At 51.0% G+C, this 25724-nt stretch overlaps 1 protein-coding gene across 2 annotated transcripts; it reads left to right on the top strand.

Annotated features, from left to right (window-relative positions):
* The first annotated feature begins 8852 nt into the window (after nucleotides 1–8852).
* On the top strand, nucleotides 8853–25331 carry WBP11 (WW domain binding protein 11). 2 transcript variants are annotated; one of them, XM_077276950.1, is made up of 12 exons: nucleotides 8853–9093; nucleotides 9786–9887; nucleotides 13366–13397; nucleotides 13533–13626; nucleotides 13862–14058; nucleotides 16198–16331; nucleotides 16411–16607; nucleotides 17825–18013; nucleotides 23549–23653; nucleotides 23842–24141; nucleotides 24233–24406; nucleotides 24669–25331. In XM_077276950.1, the coding sequence occupies exons 2-12, from the start codon at nucleotides 9824–9826 to the stop codon at nucleotides 25094–25096; spliced, it is 1914 nt and encodes a 637-aa protein (XP_077133065.1). In that variant the 5' UTR covers nucleotides 8853–9093; nucleotides 9786–9823; the 3' UTR covers nucleotides 25097–25331. The 2 variants fall into 2 exon arrangements, with proteins under 2 accessions (XP_077133065.1, XP_077133064.1); XM_077276949.1 differs by having other exon boundaries at nucleotides 9085–9224.
* The last annotated feature ends 393 nt before the right edge of the window (nucleotides 25332–25724 follow it).

The following is a 25724-nucleotide window of genomic DNA, read 5'->3' as shown; positions in this document are numbered from 1 at the left end:
ATATACAAGCTGATGATTACCCATGTAATGGAGCAAACGTACTGATGAACACAGGACTGTAACACACAGATAGCGACTTACCAACTATGCTTAGAGCAGGCTGTTTATAAGGATAATGCAGAAAAACGAGTGGTATGGTTTGTCCTCCGCACCATGCAGGAACAATGGCTGCTGTTCCTTTCACAGTGTCATAAGACCAGAATGCAACAGGAACAATCCCACGATGCCCTGGGAACTTCCCATAATACATTGCAAACTACACCAGAATGCAAAGAATAAATCGCCAGCAGATGGTGCCGTTACCTTACAATATAACTAGGAAGGATTAATATACACAGAAAACACAAGTCTGTAATAACCAAGACACAAAATGACTAAACTTTAACCCCTTACTGACATCGGACGGGATAGTACGTCCGATGTCAGCTCCCCCGCTTTGATGCAGGGCTCCGGCGATGAGCGCACATCAAAGCCGGGACATGTCAGCTGTTTTGAACAGCTGACATGTGCCCGCAATAGCGGCGGGTGAAATCGCGATTCACCCGCCGCTATTAACTAGTTAAATGCCGCAGTCAAATGCAGACAGCGGCATTTAACTACCGCATCCGGCCGGGCGGCCGGAAATGACGTCATCACCGACCCCCGTCACATGATCGGGGGTCGGCGATGCTTCAGAATAGTAACCATAGAGGTCCTTGAGACCTCTATAGTTACTGATCGCCGGTAGCTGTGAGCGCCACCCTGTGGTCGGCGCTGACAGCACACCTCATTTTCTGCTACATAGCAGCGAACAGCAGATCACTGCTATGTAGCAGAGCCGATCGGGCTGTGCCTGCTTCTAGCCTCCCATGGAGGGTATTGAAGCATGGCAAAAGTTAAAAAAAAAAAGTTAAAAAAAAATGTGAAAAAAAAAAAAAATATATAAAAGTTTAAATCACCCCCCTTTTGCCCCAATCAAAATAAATCAATAAAAAAAAAATCAAATCTACACATATTTGGTATCGCCACGTTCAGAATCGCCTGATCTATCAATAAAAAAAAGCATTAACCTGATCGCTAAACGGCGTGACGAGAAAAAAAATCGAAATGCCAGAATTACGTTTTTTTGGTCACCGCGACATTGCATTAAAATGCAATAACGGGCGATCAAATGAAACGTATCTGCACCGAATTGGAATAATTAAAAACGCCAGCTCGGCGCGCAAAAAATAAGCCCTCACCTGACCCCAGATCATGAAAAATGGAGACGCTACGAGTATCGGAAAATGGCGCAATTTTTTTTTTTTTTTTTAGCAAAGTTTGGAATTTTTTTTCACCACTTAGGTCAAAAACAACCTAGTCATGTTAGGTGTCTATGAACTCTTAGTGACCTGGAGAATCATAATGGCAGCTCAGTTTTAGCATTTAGTGAACCTAGCAAAAAAGCCAAGCAAAAAACTAGTGTGGGATTGCACTTTTTTTGCAATTTCACCGCACTTGGAATTTTTTTCCCGTTTTCTAGTACACGACATGGTAAAACCAATGATGTCGTTCAAAAGTACAACTCGTCCTGCAAAAAATAAGCCCTCACCTGGCCAAATTGACAGAAAAATAAAAAAGTTATGGCTTTGGGAAGGAGGGGAGTGAAAAACGAACACGGAAAAACGAAAAATCCCACGGTCATGAAGGGGTTAAACAGCAACTATACGGCGAGGTCAGGACAGGGCTGTAAGCCATAATCATCAACATTAACATAAATAAACACGTGAAATCAATCACTCTGTGTGTAATGACTCTATAGAATATAGGAGAGTCACTTTTTGTATTGAAGAACTGAAATAAATTAACTGATAATCTAATTTAGTGAGAATCATCTGTATAAGTGTTAGTGATCCAGCAGTGATCAGGGGAGGGGGCTGCAGATTATGGGGATCACTCCAAGAAATAACGTTATTCAGAAAACTCGTACCCCAGCACCGAAATTCCCAATATCAACCAGAGTCCTGCAACTCACAAAGAGCAGCACAAAGCTCGGGAGCCAAAGACCCAGGGACCAGCCCAGAGAAGTGGTGAAAGCAGCGTCAGCGCAGAGCTCAGGCCGGTGCGGGACACAGAGCGGCACCGGGGACCAAATGGTGGTAAAAGACAAAAGACTGAGACCAGATCCAGAGGATTCATGAGAACCGACGAGTAAATGTGTAACCGACCGAAAGGAAAAGGAGTGTGGCTCTGATAATGGGAGACAGTCACACAGTATAGTGACAAGTGTCCGACCGAGAGTGCGTCCAATCTCCACGGGGAATGTTCAATGGGATACGGTTACTAGTGGCTGTAGGGAGGGCTCCGGCCGATAGACACCCTCTCATGTCTCCAATGGTCCAAACAAGTCAAGTGATTTCACTATAATCTTTAGTACAGACGACTCCACGATCCACAAAGCCCCAGAACATCGGCTTCCTTGTACTTTCTAAAGCCATACTTCACTATAGACATCATCGGTGAGAGCCTCCTCTTTCTCCCGAGTCCATGTAGTATCACCAGTGATAGCCTCCCTTTCCTACCGAGTCCATTGCTGGTGATGGCCTCCTTTTCTGCCCGAGTCCATCGCTGGTGATGGCCTCGTCTTCCTCCCGAGTCCATCGCTGGTGATGGCCTCGTCTTCCTCCCGAGTCCATCGCTGGTGATGGCCTTGTCTTCCTCCCGAGTCCATCGCTGGTGATGTCCTTGTCTTCCTCCCGAGTCCATCGCTGGTGATGGCCTTGTCTTCCTCCCGAGTCCATCGCTGGTGTCGGCCTTCTCTTCCTCCCAAGTCCATGTAGTATTGCTATTGACAGCCTCCTCTTTCTCCCGAATCCATCACTGGTGTCGGCCTCCTCTTCCTCCCGCGTCCAAGTAATGATGCTGTGATGGCCTCCTCTTCCTCCCGTATTCATGTAGTGTTGCTGGTGATGGACTCCTCTTCCTCCCGTGTCTATGTAGTGTTGCTGGTGACGGCCTCCTCTTCCTCCTGTATTCATGCAGTGTCGTTGGTGACGGCCTCCTTTTCCTCCCTTGTCCATGTTGTGTAGCTGGTAACGGCCTCCTCTTCCTCCCGTGTCCATGTTGTGTCGCTGGTGACAGCCTCCTCTTTCTCCCGCATCCATGTGTCGCTGGTAACGGCCTCCTCTTCCTCCCGTGTATATGTTGTGTCGCTGGTGACGGCCTCCTCTTCCTCCCGCATCCATGTGTCGCTGGTAACAGCCTCCTCTTCCTCCCGTGTCCATGTTGTGTCGCTGGTGACGGCCTCCTCTTCCTCCCGCATCCATGTGTCGCTGGTGACGGCCTCCTCTTCCTCCCGCGTCCATGTGTCGCTGGTGACTGCTCCTCTTCCTCCCGCATCCGTGTGTCGCGGGTGACGGCCTCCTTTTCCTCCCTTGTCCATGTTGTGTCGCTGGTAACGGCCTCCTCTTCCTCCCGTGTCCATGTTGTGTCGCTGGTGACGGCCTCCTCTTCCTCCCGCATCCATGTGTCGCTGGTGACTGCTCCTCTTCCTCCCGCGTCCATGTGTCGCTGGTGACTGCTCCTCTTCCTCCCGCGTCCATGTGTCGCTGGTGACTGCTCCTCTTCCTCCCGCGTCCATGTGTCGCTGGTGACGGCCTCCTCTTCCTCCTGTATTCATGCAGTGTTGCTGATGACGGCCTCCTCTTCCTCCCGCATCCATGTGTCGTTGGTGACGGCCTCCTCTTCCTCCAGCATCCATGTGTGGCTGGTGACGGCCTCCTCTTCTTCCCGCGTCCATGTTGTGTCATTGGCGACGGCCTCCTCTTCCTCCCGCGTCCATGTGTCGCTAGTGACAGTCTCCTCTTCCTCCCGCATCCATGTTGTGACACTGGTGACGGCCTCCTCTTCCTCCCGCGTCCATGTTGTGTCGCTGGTGACGGCCTCCTCTTCCTCCCGTGTCCATGTTGTGTCGCTGGTGACGGCCTCCTCTTCCTCCAGCATCCATGTGTCGCTAGTGACGGCCTCCACTTCCTCCCGCATCCATGTGTCGCTGGTGACTGCTCCTCTTCCTCCCGCGTCCATGTGTCGCTGGTGACGGCCTCCTTTTCACCCTTGTCCATGTTGTGTCGCTGGTAACGGCCTCCTCTTCCTCCCGTGTCCATGTTGTGTCGCTGGTGATGGCCTCCTCTTCCTCCCGCATCCATGTGTCGCTGGTGACGGTCTCCTCTTCCTCCCGCGTCCATGTGTCGCTGGTGACTGCTCCTCTTCCTCCCGCGTCCATGTGTCGCTGGTGACGGCCTCCTTTTCCTCCCTTGTCCATGTTGTGTCGCTGGTAACGGCCTCCTCTTCCTCCCGTGTCCATGTTGTGTCGCTGGTGACGGCCTCCTCTTCCTCCCGCATTCATGTGTCGCTGGTAAAGGCCTCCTCTTCCTCCCGTGTCCATGTTGTGTCCCTGGTGACGGCCTCCTCTTCCTCCCGCATCCATGTTGTGTCACTGGTGACAGCCTCCTCTTCCTCCCGCGTCCATGTTGTGTCGCTGGTGACGGCCTCCTCTTCCTCCTGTGTCCATGTTGTGTCGCTGGTGACGGCCTCCTCTTCCTCCAGCATCCATGTGTCGCTAGTGACGGCCTCCTCTTCCTCCCGCGTCCATGTTGTGTCGCTGGTGACGGCCTCCTCTTCCTCCCGCGTCCATGTGTCGCTGGTGACGGCCTCCTCTTCCTCCCGCGTCCATGTTGTGTAGTTGGTGACGGCCTCTTCTTCCTCCCGCGTCCATGTATCGCTGGTGACTGCTCCTCTTCCTCCCGCGTCCATGTGTCGCTGGTGACGGCCTCCTCTTCCTCCTGTATTCATGCAGTGTTGCTGATGACGGCCTCCTCTTCCTCCCGCATCCATGTGTCGTTGGTGACGGCCTCCTCTTCCTCCAGCATCCATGTGTGGCTGGTGACGGCCTCCTCTTCTTCCCGCGTCCATGTTGTGTCATTGGCGACGGCCTCCTCTTCCTCCCGCGTCCATGTGTCGCTAGTGACAGTCTCCTCTTCCTCCCGCATCCATGTTGTGACACTGGTGACGGCCTCCTCTTCCTCCCGCGTCCATGTTGTGTCGCTGGTGACGGCCTCCTCTTCCTCCCGTGTCCATGTTGTGTCGCTGGTGACGGCCTCCTCTTCTTCCAGCATCCATGTGTCGCTAGTGACGGCCTCCTCTTCCTCCCGCATCCATGTGTCGCTGGTGACTGCTCCTCTTCCTCCCGCGTCCATTTGTCACTGGTGACAGCCTCCTTTTCCTCCCTTGTCCATGTTGTGTCGCTGGTAACGGCCTCCTCTTCCTCCCGTGTCCATGTTGTGTCGCTGGTGATGGCCTCCTCTTCCTCCCGCATCCATGTGTCGCTGGTGACGGCCTCCTCTTCCTCCCGCGTCCATGTGTCGCTGGTGACGGCCTCCTTTTCCTCCCTTGTCCATGTTGTGTCGCTGGTAACGGCCTCCTCTTCCTCCCGTGTCCATGTTGTGTCGCTGGTGACGGCCTCCTCTTCCTCCCGCATTCATGTGTCGCTGGTAAAGGCCTCCTCTTCCTCCCGTGTCCATGTTGTGTCCCTGGTGACGGCCTCCTCTTCCTCCCGCATCCATGTTGTGTCACTGGTGACGGCCTCCTCTTCCTCCCGCGTCCATGTTGTGTCGCTGGTGACGGCCTCCTCTTCCTCCCGTGTCCATGTTGTGTCGCTGGTGACGGCCTCCTCTTCCTCCAGCATCCATGTGTCGCTAGTGACGGCCTCCTCTTCCTCCCGCGTCCATGTTGTGTCGCTGGTGACGGCCTCCTCTTCCTCCCGCATCCATGTGTCGCTGGTGACGGCCTCCTCTTCCTCCCGCGTCCATGTTGTGTAGTTGGTAACGGCCTCCTCTTCCTCCTGCGTCCATGTGTCACTGGTGACGGCCTCCTCTTCCTCCCGCGTCCATGTGTCGCTGGTGACAGCCTCCTCTTCCTCCCGCGTCCATGTTGTGTAGTTGGTGACGGCCTCCTCTTCCTCCCGCGTCCATGTGTCGCTGGTGACGGCCTCCTCTTCCTCCCGCGTCCATGTTGTGTAGTTGGTGACGGCCTCCTCTTCCTCCCGCGTCCATGTGTCGCTGGTGACGGCCTCCTCTTCCTCCCGCGTCCATGTTGTGTCACTGGTGACGGCCTCCTCTTCCTCACGCGTCCATGTTGTGTCGCTGGTGACGGCCTCCTCTTCCTCCCGCATCCATGTGTCGCTGGTGATGGCATCCTCTTCCTCCCGCGTCCATGTTGTGTAGTTGGTAACGGCCTCCTCTTCCTCCTATGTCCATGTGTTACTGGTGACGGCCTCCTCTTCCTCCCGCGTCCATGTGTCGCTGGTGACGGCCTCCTCTTCCTCCCGCGTCCATGTTGTGTAGTTGGTGACGGCCTCCTCTTCCTCCCGCGTCCATGTGTCGCTGGTGACGGCCTCCTCTTCCTCCCGCGTCCATGTTGTGTCGCTGGTGACGGCCTCCTCTTCCTCCTGCGTCCATGTGTCGCTGGTGACGGCCTCGTCTTCCTCCCGCGTCCATGTTGTGTCGCTGGTGACGGCCTCCTCTTCCTCCTGCGTCCATGTGTCGCTGGTGACGGCCTCCTCTTCCTCCCGCGTCCATGTTGTGTCGCTGGTGACTGCTCCTCTTCCTCCCGCGTCCATGTTGTGTCGCTGGTGACTGCTCCTCTTCCTCCCGCGTCCATGTTGTGTCGCTGGTGACGGCCTCCTCTTCCTCCTGCGTCCATGTGTCGCTGGTGACGGCCTCCTCTTCCTCCCGCATCCATGTTGTGTTGCTGGTAACGGCCTCCTCTTCCTCCCGCGTCCATGTTGTGTTGCTGGTGACGGCCTCCTCTTCCTCTCGCGTCCATGTTGTGTTGCTGGTGACGGCCTCCTCTTTCTCCCGCGTCCATGTTGTGTTGCTGGTAACGGCCTCCTCTTCCTCCCGCGTCCATGTTGTGTTGCTGGTGACGGCCTCCTCTTCCTCCCGCGTCCATGTTGTGTTGCTGGTGACGGCCTCCTCTTCCTCCCGCATCCATGTTGTGTTGCTGGTAACGGCCTCCTCTTCCTCCCGCGTCCATGTTGTGTTGCTGGTGACGGCCTCCTCTTCCTCCCGCGTCCATGTTGTGTCGCTGGTAACGGCCTCCTCTTCCTCCCGCGTCCATGTTGTGTTGCTGGTGACGGCCTCCTCTTCCTCCCGCGTCCATGTTGTGTTGCTGGTAACGGCCTCCTCTTCCTCCCGCGTCCATGTTGTGTTGCTGGTGACGGCCTCCTCTTCCTCCCGCGTCCATGTTGTGTTGCTGGTGACGGCCTCCTCTTCCTCCCGTGTCCATGTTGTGTTGCTGGTGACGGCTTCCTCTTCCTCCCGCGTCCATGTTGTGTTGCTGGTGACGGCCTCCTCTTCCTCCCGCGTCCATGTTGTGTTGCAGGTGACGGCCTCCTCTTCCTCCCGCATCCATGTTGTGTCGCTGGTAACGGCCTCCTCTTCCTCCCGCGTCCATGTTGTGTTGCTGGTGACGGCCTCCTCTTCCTCCCGCGTCCATGTTGTGTCGCTGGTAACGGCCTCCTCTTCCTCCCGCGTCCATGTTGTGTTGCTGGTGACGGCCTCCTCTTCCTCCCGCGTCCATGTTGTGTCGCTGGTGACGGCCTCCTCTTCCTCCCGCGTCCATGTTGTGTTGCTGGTAACGGCCTCCTCTTCCTCCCGCGTCCATGTTGTGTTGCTGGTGACGGCCTCCTCTTCCTCCCGCGTCCATGTTGTGTTGCTGGTAACGGCCTCCTCTTCCTCCCGCGTCCATGTTGTGTTGCTGGTAACGGCCTCCTCTTCCTCCCGCGTCCATGTTGTGTTGCTGGTAACGGCCTCCTCTTCCTCCCGCGTCCATGTGTCGCTGGTGACGGCCTCCTCTTCCTCCCGCGTCCATGTTGTGTCGCTGGTGACGGCCTCCTCTTCCTCCCGCGTCCATGTTGTGTTGCTGGTAACGGCCTCCTCTTCCTCCCGCGTCCATGTTGTGTTGCTGGTGACGGCCTCCTCTTCCTCCCGCGTCCATGTTGTGTTGCTGGTGACGGCCTCCTCTTCCTCCCGCATCCATGTTGTGTTGCTGGTAACGGCCTCCTCTTCCTCCCGCGTCCATGTTGTGTTGCTGGTAACGGCCTCCTCTTCCTCCCGCGTCCATGTGTCGCTGGTGACGGCCTCCTCTTCCTCCCGCGTCCATGTTGTGTTGCTGGTAACGGCCTCCTCTTCCTCCCGCGTCCATGTTGTGTTGCTGGTAACGGCCTCCTCTTCCTCCCGCGTCCATGTTGTGTTGTTGGTGACGGCCTCCTCTTCCTCCCGCGTCCATGTTGTGTTGTTGGTGACGGCCTCCTCTTCCTCCCGCATCCATGTTGTGTTGCTGGTAACGGCCTCCTCTTCCTCCCGCGTCCATGTTGTGTTGCTGGTAACGGCCTCCTCTTCCTCCCGCGTCCATGTGTCGCTGGTGACGGCCTCCTCTTCCTCCCGCGTCCATGTTGTGTTGCTGGTAACGGCCTCCTCTTCCTCCCGCGTCCATGTTGTGTTGCTGGTAACGGCCTCCTCTTCCTCCCGCGTCCATGTTGTGTTGTTGGTGACGGCCTCCTCTTCCTCCCGCGTCCATGTTGTGTTGCTGGTAACGGCCTCCTCTTCCTCCCGCGTCCATGTTGTGTTGTTGGTGACGGCCTCCTCTTTCACTCCCCATAGAATCCAATGTCGGCTCTGGAGTTCTGTGCCGTTCAGAAGTCACATGACCACCTGTGATTGGCTGCAGCGGTCAGGTTACTAGAGAGCGCATCATTGGAGACACTTGGTGACACAGGTGAGGACACAGGAGTGCGCGGTATCTGTGATAATAACCAATCATGCCTTGTCTATCACGTGCGGCACAGTCACAACAGGATGAAGCTCCACACAGAAATGTCCGCGGAGCCATCGTGTCTACTGTATCTGTGTCGCATCCTCTGCTGAGCTACGGAAACATGGCCGCCGGGAAAGTTCTGACTTGTGCTCACGTGACTGGTTAGCGCAGTGACCCCGGAAGTAGATGCGCGCGTTGCCTGGACACGGAAGCGGAAGTTTGGCTCTGCACGGCGGAGCTTGTGGTGGCGCTGCCGCGGAGGTGAGGTGATCAGGTCGGGAGATGTCGGCCGATGTGTGCAGGATCTGTGCTCCGACTGCACACACAGAACGGCGGGGCCGCATCGTCCTGTGTCCCGGGGCCGCTGGGAGGCGCTGCTCTCTGCATCCATAGTGTGTGACCGGGCCGCGCATCCTCCTCTCACCATGTGCCCTTCTCACAGCTGAGGGTTTGTTCCACTGTGTCCAGCCTGCACTGATACATTGTAACAAACGCTCAACTGTAGAACGTGTGAGGGTAGAATGGGGCAGAAACCACAGACCGGACCCCAGATAAGGGGCGCGGGCCCAGCATGGAGGGGTCTGCACCGTCCGGGCCCCTATTACCTGCCCCGGGCCCCTATTACCTGCCCCGGGCCCCTATTACCTGCCCCGGGCCCCTATTACCTGCCCCGGGCCCCTATTACCTGCCCCGGGCCCCTATTACCTGCCCCGGGCCCCTATTACCTGCCCCGGGCCCCTATTACCTGCCCCGGGCCCCTATTACCTGCCCCGGGCCCCTATTACCTGCCCCGGGCCCCTATTACCTGCCCCAGGCCCCTATTACCTGCCCCAGGTCCGAGACGTCAGCAGTGTGGGGGAGGGGATCTGCCCGATAATCAGTCACCGGGCGTGGGGTACGGGGGGAAACTGCAGAATCCGGGAACTGACCGATCACCGTCTGCTCCATCACAGGTGTCTACTGTCAGCGCGAGGAAGAGGACGGCGGCAAGATGGGGCGAAGATCCACCTCCTCCACCAAGAGTGGCAAGTTCATGAACCCCACAGATCAGGCCCGTAAGTGACCAACACTGAGCAGAAGCCTGAGGGAGCGCAGCTCCGGAGTATAATACAGAATATGTAATGTGTGTACATAGTGAGTGCAGCTCCGGAGTATAATACAGGATGTAATGTGTGTACACAGTGAGTGCAGCTCCGGAGTATAATACAGGATGTACTGTGTGTACACAGTGAGTGCAGCTCCGGAGTATAATACAGGATGTAATGTGTGTACACAGTGAGTGCAGCTCCGGAGTATAATACAGGATGTACTGTGTGTACACAGTGAGTGCAGCTCCGGAGTATAATACAGGATGTACTGTGTGTACGTAGTGAGTGCAGCTCCGGAGTATAATACAGAATATGTAATGTAGCCAAAAAATAGAGAAAAAGAAATTAGCACCGCTGTTGTGCACTTACCCCTCGTGCACGGAATTCATCCGAGTTGCTGAGACTCCATTGTCTCATATGGTCGGCCCTTTGAGGGTGCTGCATACGGTGAAAATACAAATGTGGAGAAACCAAAAAGACAAAATGTAGCGCACTCCTCTTGTCCAGACAAAATCTTGATCTTTATTTGGACATCTTACAAAGACGAACGGGTGGGAGAAAACGTGTAGGAAGGAGAAGGACTACAGCTGTTTCGCGCAGAAGGCGCTTCTACAGGTCCTGTAATGTGTGTACATAGTGAGTGCAGCTCCGGAGTATAATACAGGATGTAACTCAGGATCAGTAATGTAATGTATGTACACAGTGACTGCACCAGCAGAATAGTGAGTGCAGCTCTGGAGTATAATACAGGAGGTAACTCAGGATCAGTAATGTAATGTATGTACACAGTGACTGCACCAGCAGAATAGTGAGTGCAGCTCCGGAGTATAATACAGGATGTAACTCAGGATCAGTAATGTAATGTATGTACACAGTGACTGCACCAGCAGAATAGTGAGTGCAGCTCTGGGGTATAATACATGATGTAACTCAGGATCAGTAATGTATGTACACAGTGACTGCACCAGCAGAATAGTGAGTGCAGCTCTGGGGTATAATACAGGATGTAACTCAGGATCAGTAATGTAATGTATGTACATAGTGACTGCACCAGCAGAATAGTGAGTGCAGCTCTGGGGTATAATACAGGAGGTAACTCAGGATCAGTAATGTAATGTATGTACATAGTGACTGCACCAGCAGAATAGTGAGTGCAGCTCTGGGGTATAATACAGGATGCAACTCAGGATCAGTAATGTAATGTATGTACACATTGACTGCACCAGCAGAATAGTGAGTGCAGCTCTGGAGTATAATACAGGAGGTAACTCAGGATCAGTAATGTAATTTATGTACACAGTGACTGCACCAGCAGAATAGTGAGTGCAGCTCTGGGGTATAATACAGGAGGTAACTCAGGATCAGTAATGTATGTACATAGTGACTGCACCAGCAGAATAGTGAGTGCAGCTCTGGGGTATAATACAGGATGTAACTCAGGATCAGAATGTAATGTATGTACACAGTGACTGCACCAGCAGAATAGTGAGTGCAGCTCTGGGGTATAATACAGGATGTAACTCAGGATCAGTAATGTAATGTATGTACACAGTGACTGCACCAGCAGAATAGTGAGTGCAGCTCTGGAGTATAATACAGGAGGTAACTCAGGATCAGTAATGTAATGTATGTACACAGTGACTGCACCAGCAGAATAGTGAGTGCAGCTCTGGAGTATAATACAGGAGGTAACTCAGGATCAGTAATGTAATGTATGTACACAGTGACTGCAACAGCAGAATAGTGAGTGCAGCTCTGGAGTATAATACAGGAGGTAACTCAGGATCAGTAATGTAGTGTATGTACACAGTGACTGCACCAGCAGAATAGTGAGTGCAGCTCTGGGGTATAATACATGATGTAACTCAGGATCAGTAATGTATGTACACAGTGACTGCACCAGCAGAATAGTGAGTGCAGCTCTGGGGTATAATACAGGATGTAACTCAGGATCAGTAATGTAATGTATGTACACAGTGACTGCACCAGCAGAATAGTGAGTGCAGCTCTGGAGTATAATACAGGAGGTAACTCAGGATCAGTAATGTAATTTATGTACACAGTGACTGCACCAGCAGAATAGTGAGTGCAGCTCTGGAGTATAATACAGGATGTAACTCAGGATCAGTAATGTAATGTATGTACACAGTGACTGCACCAGCAGAATAGTGAGTGCAGCTCTGGAGTATAATACAGGATGTAACTCAGGATCAGTAATGTAATTTATGTACACAGTGACTGCACCAGCAGAATAGTGAGTGCAGCTCTGGAGTATAATACAGGAGGTAACTCAGGATCAGTAATGTAATGTATGTACATAGTGACTGCACCAGCAGAATAGTGAGTGCAGCTCTGGGGTATAATACAGGATGTAACTCAGGATCAGTAATGTAATGTATGTACACAGTGACTGCACCAGCAGAATAGTGAGTGCAGCTCTGGGGTATAATACAGGATGTAACTCAGGATCAGTAATGTTATGTATGTACACAGTGACTGCACCAGCAGAATAGTGAGTGCAGCTCTGGGGTATAAATACAGGATGTAACTCAGGATCAGAATGTAATGTATGTACACAGTGACTGCACCAGCAGAATAGTGAGTGCAGATCTGGAGTATAATACAGGATGTAACTCAGGATCAGTAATGTAATGTATGTACACAGTGACTGCACCAGCAGAATAGTGAGTGCAGATCTGGAGTATAATACAGGATGTAACGCAGGATCAGTAATGTAATGTATGTACACAGTGACTGCACCAGCAGAATAGTGAGTGCAGCTCTGGAGTGTAATACAGGAGGTAACTCAGGATCAGCAATGTAATGTATGTACACAGTGACTGCACCAGCAGAATAGTGAGTGCAGCTCTGGGGTATAATACAGGAGGTAACTCAGGATCAGTAATGTAATGTATGTACACAGTGACTGCACCAGCAGAATAGTGAGTGCAGCTCTGGGGTATAATACAGGATGTAACTCAGGATCAGTAATGTAATGTATGTACACAGTGACTGCACCAGCAGAATAGTGAGTGCAGCTCTGGGGTATAAATACAGGATGTAACTCAGGATCAGTAATGTAATGTATGTACACAGTGACTGCACCAGCAGAATAGTGAGTGCAGCTCTGGAGTATAATACAGGAGGTAACTCAGGATCAGTAATGTACGTACACAGTGACTGCACCAGCAGAATAGTGAGTGCAGCTCTGGGGTATAATACAGGAGGTAACTCAGGATCAGTAATGTATGTACACAGTGACTGCAGCAGTTAGTGAGTGCAGCTCTGGAGGATAATACTGGATAAGTTTATGCGCAGTACTTCAGTAGCTCCATAGTTTGTGGCCAGTGGTTATAAGGTCTTTCTAGGATCGCAGTTGGATTCCTTGTGCTGGATGTGACTGTGATGTGTTTACTGATCATTTTCTCTGTTCTGCCCCCTGTAGGAAAGGAGGCGAGGAAGCGGGAGCTGAAGAAGGTGAGGTCCTGTCAGTAGTGACGTCCTGTGGATGATGAGTCTTCTGTTCTGTACTTGGGTTTCCCGTGAGTTCAGCGCGGTGGTATAAGTTGGTGATATATTATGATCCTTTGTCTTTGCTTGTTTCCCATGTAGAACAAGAAGCAGCGGATGATGGTGCGAGCGGCGGTGCTGAAAATGAAAGACCCAAAGCAAATTGTCCGAGACATGGAGAAGCTGGATGAGATGGGTGAGTCCAGTCTTCGAATCTACAGCTAAATCAGTGGGGTCTGACTGATTCGGGGCATAAAGGGGCTTGGGAAAAAAATAGCCTCAGTTCCACTGTCTGCATGACATCATGAACAAGTAGGGATCTATATCTGCGTTCATCCAGGGCCTGCTGCTTCACGAACAGAACACACAAGTCCTAAACTGTGGCGATTTCTGCCGGCTCCATGCACTGACGAATTCTCTTTTTTTTTCAGAATTTAACCCCGTGCAGCAGCCGCAGCTGAACGAGAAAGTTCTCAAAGACAAAAGGAAGAAACTGAGGGAGACGTTCGAGCGCATCCTGCGCCTGTACGAGAAGGAGAACCCCGAAACGTACAAAGAACTGCGCAAAATCGAGCTGGACTACGAGCACAAGAGGGCGCAGCTCAGTCAGTACTTCGATGCTGTTAAGGTGCGGGCCGTCTCCAACCTCCGTAGTTTTCTAAGACTCTTTATTTTCTTTACGCTCCCTAATTATTTTCAAGATCTTTGCTGTAAATCGGAGAGCTGAAAATGGTTCTTGAATATTTTGGGTTACGTTTACTGTGTCTCATTACAATCTGAAGGTCCCGAAAATCTGATAATCTGATTTATTTGCAGAAGGATTAAGGGAGTTTTCTTGTCCTGCTCAGATCTGTGGGTCTGTAGCCCATTAGTGATGGCACTGCGCTCTCCCACTGTATGGCGTGCAGTGCAGATGGTGGCTGGTGGCTGTGCTACACCACCAGCACCCGAGTGCGACGTGATCGGGCTCTACTTTATAGGAGACCAGGAATATTACCACCGTATATACTCGAGTATAAGCTAAGATTTTCAGCCCATTTTTTTAGCCTGAAAGGGAACACCCCCCCCCCCCCCCCCCGTTTATACTCGAGTCATTGTCGGTGGGGTTCGTCAGGGGAGGGGGAGTGGCGGCTGTCACATACTCACCTGCTCCCGGAGCGGTCCCTGCATGTCCGATGGTCTCCGGGCAGCGCTTCCTGTGTTCAGTGGTCACGTGGCACCGCTCATTAAAGTAATGGATATGGACGCATATTTAGTACTTTAATGAGCGGTATGTGACCGTTGACCATAGGAAGATGCCGTCGGCTCCCGGAGACCATCTGACAGTGAGACGCTGCCAGGGACCGCGCTGGGAGCAGGTGAGTATAACGGGGAGGGTGAGCATTGCGCTATATTCACCTGACCCCGTGGCACCACTCCGTCTTACGCATCCTCAGCCTGTGACTGTTCAGGTCAGAGGGTGCACCCTCTGCCTGAGCAGTCAGAGAGCCGGAAGACAGAGCGGTGCCCGGTGGTGGAACGAGGCCAGGTGAATATCGCAAGTGTCGGGGGCCTGAGCGACGAGAGGTGAGTATGTGATTTTTTTACTTTAATCGCAGCATATGGATCATAATCTATGGAGCATTTTATGGATCGTAATCTATGGAGCATTTTATGGGGCGTAATCTATGGAGCATCTTATGGGGCCATTATTATATTAACCTTTGTGCAGCATTATATGGGGCATATTTTTTATATGGGGCGTATTTTGTATGGAGCATCTTATGGGGCCCATCATGATCTGTATGGAGCATTATATGGGGCTCCTGATTCAATATGGATATTCAAACACACTTAACCTACTGATGTCTCAATTAATTTTACTTTTATTGGTATCTATTTTTATTTTTGACATTTACCAGTAGCTGCTGCATTTCCCACCCTAGGCTTATACTCGAGTATATATAGTATGTTACATCAGTACTATGGTACTGCATAAGTCATCTCAGGTCCTTGTCTCCTGTGAGTACCATGACGGAAAAAAAAATCTACAAAAGTTTGTCCCCTTCATGACGGGGCGATGTTTCCTTTTTATGCTTCTATTTTGCAAACTGCAGCAAATTCTGATGTCCTTAGAAAAGAAAACCTGCAGCTTGACAATCAAAGAAACAATCCCCCAACCCCCTCGCACAGCGACATTGACGAGAAAATAAAAAGAATTACCAGTCTCGCAAAAAAATTAAATTTTATTTTACAAAATTCTGACATTTTTTTTTAACCACTCCAGTTAAAAAAAAAAATAAAAACAAATCCCCTTATCATTTTGGTCTCGCTGTGCTTGTACCTACCCAGCAATCACATGCACAAAAACCTAAAAACATCTTTCAAATGGGGGAGGGGGTGTGTTTCCTTCTCTCTGCACTTGAACTGAAGAACTGGAAAAATACGTTATATGGCAAAGTGAATGGTGTTAGTGTAAGTTGTCCTGCAAGTAAACTAATTCCTTGACCCATACAGAGGTAGGAAAAAAAAGTTAAGGCTCTTGAAAGAGTGGAGGAAAAGAACCAAAAGCAAAAAATTGCCTGGTTCTTAAGGGGTTTAAAAAAAAAATAAAAAAAAAAATACATCACCTCCTAGACTGGACTGATACATTGTAGCAAGCCCATCAGCTGTGTGAACCTGCACCTGTCCAGGAGAGGTGTTACCAGTCAGTGACTTGCAGCAGAGTTGTTGAGTCTCCTCGGTGGTGTTCTCTGTTATCTGACGAATGTCGGGTTTCCATCTGCAGAACGCGCAGCACGTGGAGGTGGAGAGCATTCCCCTGCCGGACCTGCCGCACGCTCCCTCTAATATTCTGATCCAGGACATCCCCCTCCCCGGGACGCAGCCGCCCTCCATTCTGAAGAAGACGTCTGCCTACGGGTGAGTGCAACGCCATGACTGGCCCTTGTTCTTTGGAGACCTGCATCCGCCATGATGTAACGCTGCTCTACGCCCCTAGGCCCCCCGGCCGTGGAGTCTCGTTGCCGTTCCCCCCAGGACATGGGGTTCCTCGTTTACCCCCAGGGAAGAAGCCTCCTGGGCCGCCCCCCGGTCCTCCCCCACCACAAGTGCTGGCGATGTACGGGCGCAGGGTCGGATTTGCTTTGGAGAACATAATGAGAAGAAGAGAGGATGAGAGGTACAGTCCTGAGGGAGGTGAGTGCCGGTATTGGGGTCCTGTCTGATGAGGGGATGTGGTAGACGCCCCAGGATATACGGTGGTCTCCAGTCAGGGGCTGCTTCACCTTTTCCTGACGGGACTATTTTTATTTCGGGCAACGCCATTTCTTCCCTGGATTATTACTAGTGCTGAGTGAGTGTACTCGGTGCTCGGGTGATCTCTGAGTATTTGACTGTTCGGAGATTTAGTTTTCCTTGCGGCAGCTGAATGATTTACAGCTACTAGCCAGGCTGAGTACATGTGGCAATTCCCTACCAACCAGGCAACCCCCACATGTACTCAGCCTGGCTAGTAGCTGTAAATCATTCAGCTGAGGTGATGAAAACTAAATCTCCGAACACTAACAAATACTCGGAGACCACCCGAGTACACTCGCTCATCACTAGCCATTACTTATGTTCCTGCCGACATTGCTGTTTGGAGCTCGTTTTTCGCTGGACGACTTGTGATTTTTAGTGATATCGTTCACTTTACCATAAAATAGAGTGAAATATGGGGGGAAAAAAAGTGCAGTGAAACGGAGGGACACAATGCGAATCCACCATTGTTTCTTGGGTTTCATTTTTGGAGCTTTGTACGGTAAATCTGACCTGGTGACAAGATTCTTCTGGTCACTGCCACTGCGGCGATGCCAGACATGTTTGCGTTTTTTGTTTTTTTTTTTAATCGATGGTGCGAAATGTTTTTTATGGATGCAGTGATCACAAATATGTCATTTTTTTTCAAAAAGGGAGTCACTTCAGACTTGTGAATATCAACTTATATTCTTTGAAGTTTATTATTTTTGTACTTTATACTGATACCTATAGATGCTGTATCACTCTGCTCCTGAGCCCATTCCGTACACCCACCCCGAAATAGGATGTACATTTTATGGTGGGACTGAGTTAAAGGGGTTGTCTGACCAAGGGCTATTCCTTGAATATAATGTCCACCGCAACTACTAAGAGCCCCGGGCAATGCTGCCCACTACTGGTGCAGTGTAGTATTACATGTTTCCATTGACATGACTGGAGCGGTTCCTCTCTTTGTTATATAGGGGGGTTGGGAAATGTGTATAAATATTGATAGTGGTTGCCCCCATTAATGGACCCTGTCCCCCCCATGCAGGGCCGGTGTGTAAAAGTGATCATGTCTACATACTTCCCCACCATGACGCCTCCTCTTTGAACTGCCGCTCGCATCTCTTCAGGGCTGAAAAGTCACCATGACATCTCCAGCTCCAGTGAGGATGAGGACTATCCCGACGACATGGAGCAGGATAAGGAAGACGAGGGCAGCAGCGACGAGGACAGCGACAGCAACCACTCCGACGGCCGGGATAGCGACAGCGCCGAGCAGGACGATGAGAAGAAAGCCGGCGGGGACAAGAAGGCGGCAGGTGAGTCCCCCGCACTCCTCAGTGCGGGATCACGGCGCACTTTTCCTTGGGTCTGTATTCGGGTTTAACCCTTTACACTTTGCGTGTTCCTGCTTTATCGTAACGTGAAGAGTCTTCGTCTCCTCAGCAGAAGGGATTTTGTGAACTTGTTTGCGCTGCTGATCATTAAAGACGTCAAAATCAGAGGATTAATCAAATATATGAGAACTCACGAACCTACAATAAACATTATTTATATGGATTTAGAAAGCGGGTCAGATAATAATGAGAATACGGCATTATGAGACCTATATAATAATGTCACCTGAGATGATCCTTCTAATCTGCTGCAGAAAATCCCGATTACCACGGCGCAGTTTCCTTTTCCTTTGTGTTTCTTCGTTTACATTGACCTTTTATTTCTATGCAGCAACTCCCCCAATCTAATCTGTAAATCACGTAAGTATTGACCTACATCAGCCCGGAGAGAACGTTTCCATTGCTCCGAGTTCCCATTCTAGAACTCCCCACTTTACTGGCCCCTTCTTCTTGGAAAATGTCTCTGTCTGTCTCTCTCTCTCTCTCTCTCTCTCTCTCTCTCTCTCTCTCTCTCTCTCTCTCTCTCTCTCTCTCTCTCTCTCTCTCTCTCTCTCTCTCTCTCTCTCTCTCTCTTTTCACTATTTGTGAAAACTTATGAATTATTCACAATTTCTAGCAGTTGAAACTGTCCAATTAAGTATGAAATTAACAGGCTAATATTGTCAGTCATCGCATGTATGAAGAAGCAGTTTACAATTGATCTATAATATATTGGGAAGAATCATAGTTTTACATGACAAATATTTTTACATTTTATTTTTCTTCTCCCAGAATAAGATTCTACATAAATACTTTTCTCTGATCGCCCATGACGGCACCACGGAGAGAGGGGATCCGCCCACCAAGGACAGGAAACCTACGGATAAAAAAGGCGGTACCACTCTCCTGCATCAGTTGGTTTCCTGTCCTTGATGGGAGACCTACGGACTTACCAGTCGACGTTGGAATTCCGGGGCCAACCAGTCCGATTCAAGGCAGCTGGGGTCCCTCTGCCTCGGCTAGGGTGGTGACCCGAAGCGCCACCGCTGGGAGCCAGGGGCAACAGGGTGTGCGGGGGAGGTGATAAGGAGTCGCGGTCACCTCCCCTAGGTAAGATGCAGCAGCAACAACATCCAGGGGGGTCCCTCTGTGGTTGTGGGAGGTGCAGCGCGACCCTCCCTGAGTAAGCATGAGACTGCACGCTGCACCGCCATCGGGCGTGCAGAGGACGCGCTACAAGGGCTGCATAGGACCGGGGGCGCCGGTCAGCAGCGCCATAACTGCTTCCCGGGCGCCATCTTGGAGTCGGCGCATGCCCGGGATCCAGGCTGGTCCCGCGAGAATCGAGAACGTGACGCTCAAGCGCTAAGCACGGCCTGCGCAGGCGCCGGCGGGGCGCCGCTCACTAGAAGCGATCTGCGCAGGCGCCGAAAAGCGCCGCTCGAGCGCTGAGCGTGGTCTGCGCAGGCGCCGACGGGGCGCCGCTTGGGCGCTAGAAGCGATCTGCGCAGGCGCCGGCGGTGAGCGCCGAGCTAATTGCTTGGAGAGTTCGGCGCTCCTCCCCGCGGGCTGCGTGAAGCGGCGGGAGAATTTAAATATGGAGATGCACATCCTCCCAGTGGCTCTGCTGTAATAAGCAAAAGAGCCTCATGAGCAGTAGTGCCGCAGCGTCAGCTCAGCATCCGCAGACCAGCAGCAATATGAGCGACCCGACATCACCTCAGCCCGAGTCACCTCCACCTGTAGCATCGCCGCAGCAGCAGCAGCAAAAAAGGCGACAGCAGAAAGGGCACCAGGACACCAGCAAAGAACGCCAAAGGTCCCAACACAGTAAGGAGTCCAGTACGGCGTCGGGGAAGAAGCCAGAGGCAGACAATCCCCAACTGGTATTTATGGGTCCTGGAGGTGGTAAGTGGATCTTCGTGAATGTCAGAGACAGTAAGATTATTATTTGTCTCTTATAGGGGAAGAAAAGCGTATGTAAAACTAAGCACAAAAGTTGCGCCATCTGTAGAGAGGATCTTCCACCTACATGGGATAAGAGACTATGCAATACTTGCATTCAGCAAACTTTATCCGAAAACCTTCCTGGGTTTGCAACAGACCTTAAGAGCCTGATTAAAGATCAAGTAGAGGACACCTTCAGATCACTAAAAAGTGGGAAAAGAAGGAGGAAAGCCAGACTCAGGTCCCCATCTCCCGTCTCAAAATCAGGAAGTGATAGTGAGAGTTCGGTGTCCGTTAACTCCTCCACCTCATCTTCATCATCTACTTCTTCCTCGGGGGGACATAACTGTTTCCCTCTAGAGGATACTGATGGCCTCATAAAAGCCGTGAGAAGTACCATGGGTCTGGTAGACTCCCACCCCAAAAAAACGGTACAAGACATAATGTTTGGAGGCCTGGAACAAAAAAAGAGAAGAGCTTTCCCTCTTAACGAAACAATAGCAGCCTTAATTAAAAAGGAATGGAAGAAGCCTATGAAAAAGGCTCTTTTAACACCTAAAAGAAAATACCCCTTCGAGGAAGAATCCTGCTCCTTTTGGGAAAAGGCCCCCAAACTGGATGTAGCGATCGCTAAGGCCTCTAAAAAATTTTCCCTCCCGTTCGAGGACATGGGGGTCCTAAAAGACCCGATGGACAAAAAGGCAGATGCCTTTCTTAAAGGTACCTGGGAGGCAGCGGGAGGAGGCCTGAAGCCGGCGGTAGCGGCAGCATGTACATCACGCTCCCTGATGATTTGGCTGAACCAACTAGAGGGCCAATTAAAGGGGAAAACTTCCCGGGACTCAATACTGGACACACTACCTGTAATGAGAGGGGCTGCGGCTTTCCTAGCTGATGCCTCGGCCGACTCTATCAGGCTATCCGCCAGAGCAGCAGGGTTTGCTAATGCGGCCAGGCGCGCCCTCTGGCTTAAAAATTGGCCAGGCGACCTGCAGACGAAAACAAAACTGTGTACTATCCCCTGTGAAGGAGAATTTTTGTTTGGTTCCACCCTAGATGACATCTTGGAAAAAGCGGGGGACAAGAGAAAATCCTTCCCCCCTCTGGGTCTCCCCTCTTATAGGAAGCCCTTTCGGAACAAGAGGTTTTTCCGTAGGAACACGGGGAGAAACCAGGGGAAATGGGAAGATAAAAAGAGCAAAAATAAGGGCTCCCTATCTCCCTTGGGGAACCCAGTAGCTGTGGACGCTTTCCTGATTTCTTGGGGTCACCACCTGGTCTATGCCTTTCCTCCTCTCATCCTGATTCCAGCAGTGCTGAGGAAGATTCGGGAGGACGGGGCACTAGTCATCCTGATTGCCCCGTTCTGGCCGAAGAGGCCGTGGTTCTCATGGATGAGGAAAATGTCAATATCCGACCCGTGGGTATTACCAGACCTCCAGGATCTGTTGTCGCAGGGCCCAGTTTGTCATCCGCAAGTCAAGAACTTGCACTTGACAGCTTGGCTCTTGAGAGGAAGATATTAGAAAACAGAGGGTTCTCTTCAGGCGTAATCTCAACTCTGTTAAAAAGTAGGAAGCCGGTTACAACAAGACAGTACGGCAAAATATGGAAAAAGTTTTTATCTTCTTCAGGGGCAAAAATAGGGAAAGAGATTCCCCTCGATTCCATATTAGAGTTCCTACAAAAAGGTTTGGAGATGGGGTTAGCCACCAGTACCCTAAAAGTTCATGTGGCAGCATTAGGTGCATTATTCAATTTTGACTTAGCTTCAAATAGGTGGGTCTCTAGATTCATCAGAGCAGCAGGAAGATCGAGGCCTCTGCCAGTGAAAGTGGTTCCACGATGGGACTTAAACTTGGTCCTTAAAGCCCTCACTAGTCCACCATTTGAACCATTACACAAAACTTCAATAAAAAACTTGTCTCTCAAAACCGCTCTGTTAGTCGCCCTCACTTCTGCCCGTAGGGTCAGCGACTTACAGGCTCTATCAGTTAATGCCCCTTACACACAAATTTTAGAGGATAGGGTCATTTTAAAAACAGACCCAGCATATCTCCCGAAAGTGGCTTCAAAATTTCACAGGTCTCAAGAGATATCTCTCCCCTCCTTCTGTCCCAACCCTACAAATAAGGAGGAACAAACATTACATACACTGGATGTAAGAAGGTGTCTCTTACACTACCTAGAAGCCACTAGAGAGAGTAGGGAGGATTCCTCTCTGTTTGTGTGTTTCCAGGGTCCCCGGAAGGGGAAAAAAGCTTCTAAGGCCACCATAGCAAGATGGATCACGGACGCCATCAGTCTTTCATACTCGGCAAGTGGGATGTCCGTTCCCGGTGAGGTTAAGGCTCACTCGACAAGGGCAGTGGCGACTTCCTGGGCGGAGAAGGCCGGAGCTTCTATAGACCAGATATGTAGAGCTGCTACCTGGTCCTCACCATCTACTTTCTATAGGCACTATAGATTGGACCTAATCTCTTCCTCAGATCTTACCTTCGGTAAAAGGGTTCTGGAAGCAGTGGTCCCTCCCTGAATGTACTATCTATGCAATTCTCTCCGTGGTGCCGTCATGGGCGATCAGAGAAAAATATAGTTCTTACCGATAACGGTATTTCTCTGAGCCCATGACGGCACCCGTACATTCCCTCCCTTCACTTATGGGTGTGCACATTTTTAGAGTGCCTTAGTCTATTCATAGTCTACTTTTAGTTAAAGTCACGCGGTATCTTATTAGGCTAAACAGTTGAAAATTACAAATGCCTTAAGTAGTCTCCCATCATTCTCTATGTAAACAAACTGATGCAGGAGAGTGGTACCGCCTTTTTTATCCGTAGGTTTCCTGTCCTTGGTGGGCGGATCCCCTCTCTCCGTGGTGCCGTCATGGGCTCAGAGAAATACCGTTATCGGTAAGAACTATATTTTTTGTCACTTTACCAACACTGCAAATAGTGTAAACAGTAAGTTGCCCATAATATCATTGACGTTCACAAAGAATTAAGTTCCATTATTTATTTTTAATGTAGAATCGTAAAAAGGGAAGTAATTTTGTTCTTTGTACAATTCTATACCTATATTATATCCTCTTATATTGTTGAAATTGTGATTATTGATATATAATCAATGTCAGTTGAATTTTACTAACCGCCCTTTCCGTGATCTGTGACCCGTCGTTGCTGCCTCGGCGCCTCTTATGTGAAGCTTACACATGTTCCTTGCTGTCTGTGTGTTCCTGTACTGTCTCTCCTGAGGAAGAAGTGTATTGTACTTCGGAATGCGTAGAACAAAACCGTATATTTAATGAATCCTCTGACTTTGACGTCTTCAGTGATCAGCAGCGGGAACAAGTCTACAAAATCCCTCCTGGTTTTTATTGCGAGTGGTCGGACGACCCGTGGATCCGCAGCAGCTGAATAATATTTTAAAACGCACAATTGTGTTGATCGTTTGAGCAAAACCTGCTATTTTTAATTCAGATTTTTTATCGGGTAAGACCCTATTGCGCTATTTTTTTCTACTTCGTCTCCTCAGGTCACAGCGTGCGATTTGCTGATTCTGCAGAAAAGCCTCGTAAGAAAAAGAAGAAAAATGTCAAGGATCTGACTCCCCTTCAAGCCATGATGTTACGTATGGCAGGTAAGTCCTCCTCATCCTTTCCACTGAGGACATCGATGGCTTGAGACACACAACTTTACCAGTCTCCTGAATGGCAGACATACCTGGAGTAAACATGGCGCCTTTACAGAAAGTCCATCTGTCGTCCATAGATCACCGACTAATGTCAGGAAGAGCCACTTGTCTGGTAATGCGTCATTAATCCGCAGGTCAGGAGGTCACAGAAGAAGACGAGGAGCGTGAAGTCGAAGAATACTCTTCATCTTCCTCATCAGAAGAGGACTCTGGTTCCGAGGACGAGCAGCAGACTGAAGAGCCCAAAACCGAATCTGCTGAGAGCAGCTCCTCCTCCGCACCAATCACTGTACCCCCACCCGTTACCGTCCCACCTCCGCCCTTGCAGATGCCGCCATCCATCATGACAGGGCCACCTCCATTGGGTCCACCTCCAGTTCCACCTCTCCGACCACCTGGTCCCCCAACAGGAATGCCACCAGGACCACCTCCAGGTAATATATGAGTGGACACAACATGACAGCGATGTGTTCTCAGCTGAAAATATAAAACAACAATGTAACCATTCTACGCTGTCTATTTCAGGTGCACCCCCATTCCTAAGACCCCCAGGACTCCGTGGACCTCCACCACGACTGTTACCTCCAGGACCTCCACCTGGCCGTCCTCCAGGCCCACCTCCAGGTCCTCCGCCTGGCCTACCACCAGGTCCTCCACCCCGAGGGCCCCCGCCAAGGCTACCCCCACCTGGACCTCCAGGTATATTTTTATTATTGAGTGGGTGTCTTTGCAGACATTAAGCTGCATTGGCCATAATATATTCTAGTGGGCCAAGGGATGCTGCATGGATCCCCACGTGACCCAACGTGTCAGCTGTCCATGTGATGTACACTGTGATGACCCCACTGCAGTGAGGTTACAGCGTACAATCTGGGCTGTGACCCCAGTAACCCAACAAGTCAGTGACGTACGTGAAACACATCGATTAACCTCCTGATCTCTTATGTCCCTGTCTGTGCAGGTATGCCCCCTCTTCCTCGTCCCATGATGCGGCCCCCCATGGTTCCTCCTCCAGGCACCGTCCCCCCAGGCCTTTACCCTCCAACACCATTGGCAAACCCTGGAGTGCTAAGTGCTCCCCCCAGCTTGATACAAAGACCCAAGTCAGACGATGGAGGTGCCACCATTGAGAAGAAAGCCACCGCCACCATCAGCGCCAAACCACAGATTACAAATCCCAAGGCCGAGGTAACGCGGTTTGTACCCACCGCACTCCGAGTGCGCAGAGAAAATAAAGGCGCCCCAGTTACAGCTCCTGCCAAAAAGCAAGAGGAGGAAGTGGTGCGGCCAGCGGTGAAAACAGGTCCCAAGGCTGGAAACCCAATGCCCGTGCAGACCAAGGACGATATGTATGAGGCGTTCATGAAAGAGATGGAAGGGCTGCTATAAGGCGGGTAGTGAAATTAACTGTGAGGTCGCCCCCTGTGCCCGGCACCAGCCTCGCCATCTGTGCCCACCCCGTCACCGGCCGCCCTCTGCTCCTGTAGAGCTGATGCCCTCTTGTAAGGATTACTGCGGATCGTAGTCTGGTTCTATGTTCTTTCCACATCAGATGCCGTTTAGGTCCATTATGTCGACCATTTACATTTATTTTTAAAGTCTTGGTATTAAATGTGTGATATAATCTGCGGCTCTGTGGGGATTCGATGGGCAGTCGCTTTTGGATACCGATCCAGGAGAGCAACCACCTGAGCTGCCGACATCAGGTCATATGACCTTTACAGCTGTGGGGTCAGGCATGGTGTTCTGTGAGGTCTGCAGTGTATGCTGCACAGATCCGACTGATGCCAGCGGAGTGTCGAGCTATGGGGAATCGCTGAGTAATGGAGGATCCAAGGCACTGGTCCTGCTGCGGGCACAGCTGCATCCTACATCCGGGCAGGAGCTCGGGCATCTGCACCAACGCATTCTGCGCAGTTGGCCATCACGCTGCTTTATCAGTCCAAGTCTACAGGCGCTTCTCACAAAATGAGAATATCATCAGAAAGTGAATGTATTTCAGTTCTTCAATGCAAAA

The sequence above is a fragment of the Ranitomeya variabilis genome, chromosome 8 (genome assembly GCF_051348905.1).
Source record: "Ranitomeya variabilis isolate aRanVar5 chromosome 8, aRanVar5.hap1, whole genome shotgun sequence".
NCBI classification, from domain to species: Eukaryota; Metazoa; Chordata; class Amphibia; order Anura; family Dendrobatidae; genus Ranitomeya; species Ranitomeya variabilis.
Note: the sequence above shows the minus strand (reverse complement) of the source record. Positions and strands in the feature narration are given on the sequence as shown.

Excerpts from the sequence above, each read along its gene's own strand:
- WBP11 (XM_077276949.1), top strand. The coding sequence starts at position 9,125 with ATGTGTGCAGGATCTGTGCTCCGACTGCACACACAGAACGGCGGGGCC. Across the intron at positions 16,608-17,824 it reads GAGGTACAGTCCTGAGGGAG|GGCTGAAAAGTCACCATGAC; the intron begins GTGAGTGCCGGT and ends GCATCTCTTCAG. Across the intron at positions 24,407-24,668 it reads ACCCCCACCTGGACCTCCAG|GTATGCCCCCTCTTCCTCGT; the intron begins GTATATTTTTAT and ends CTGTCTGTGCAG.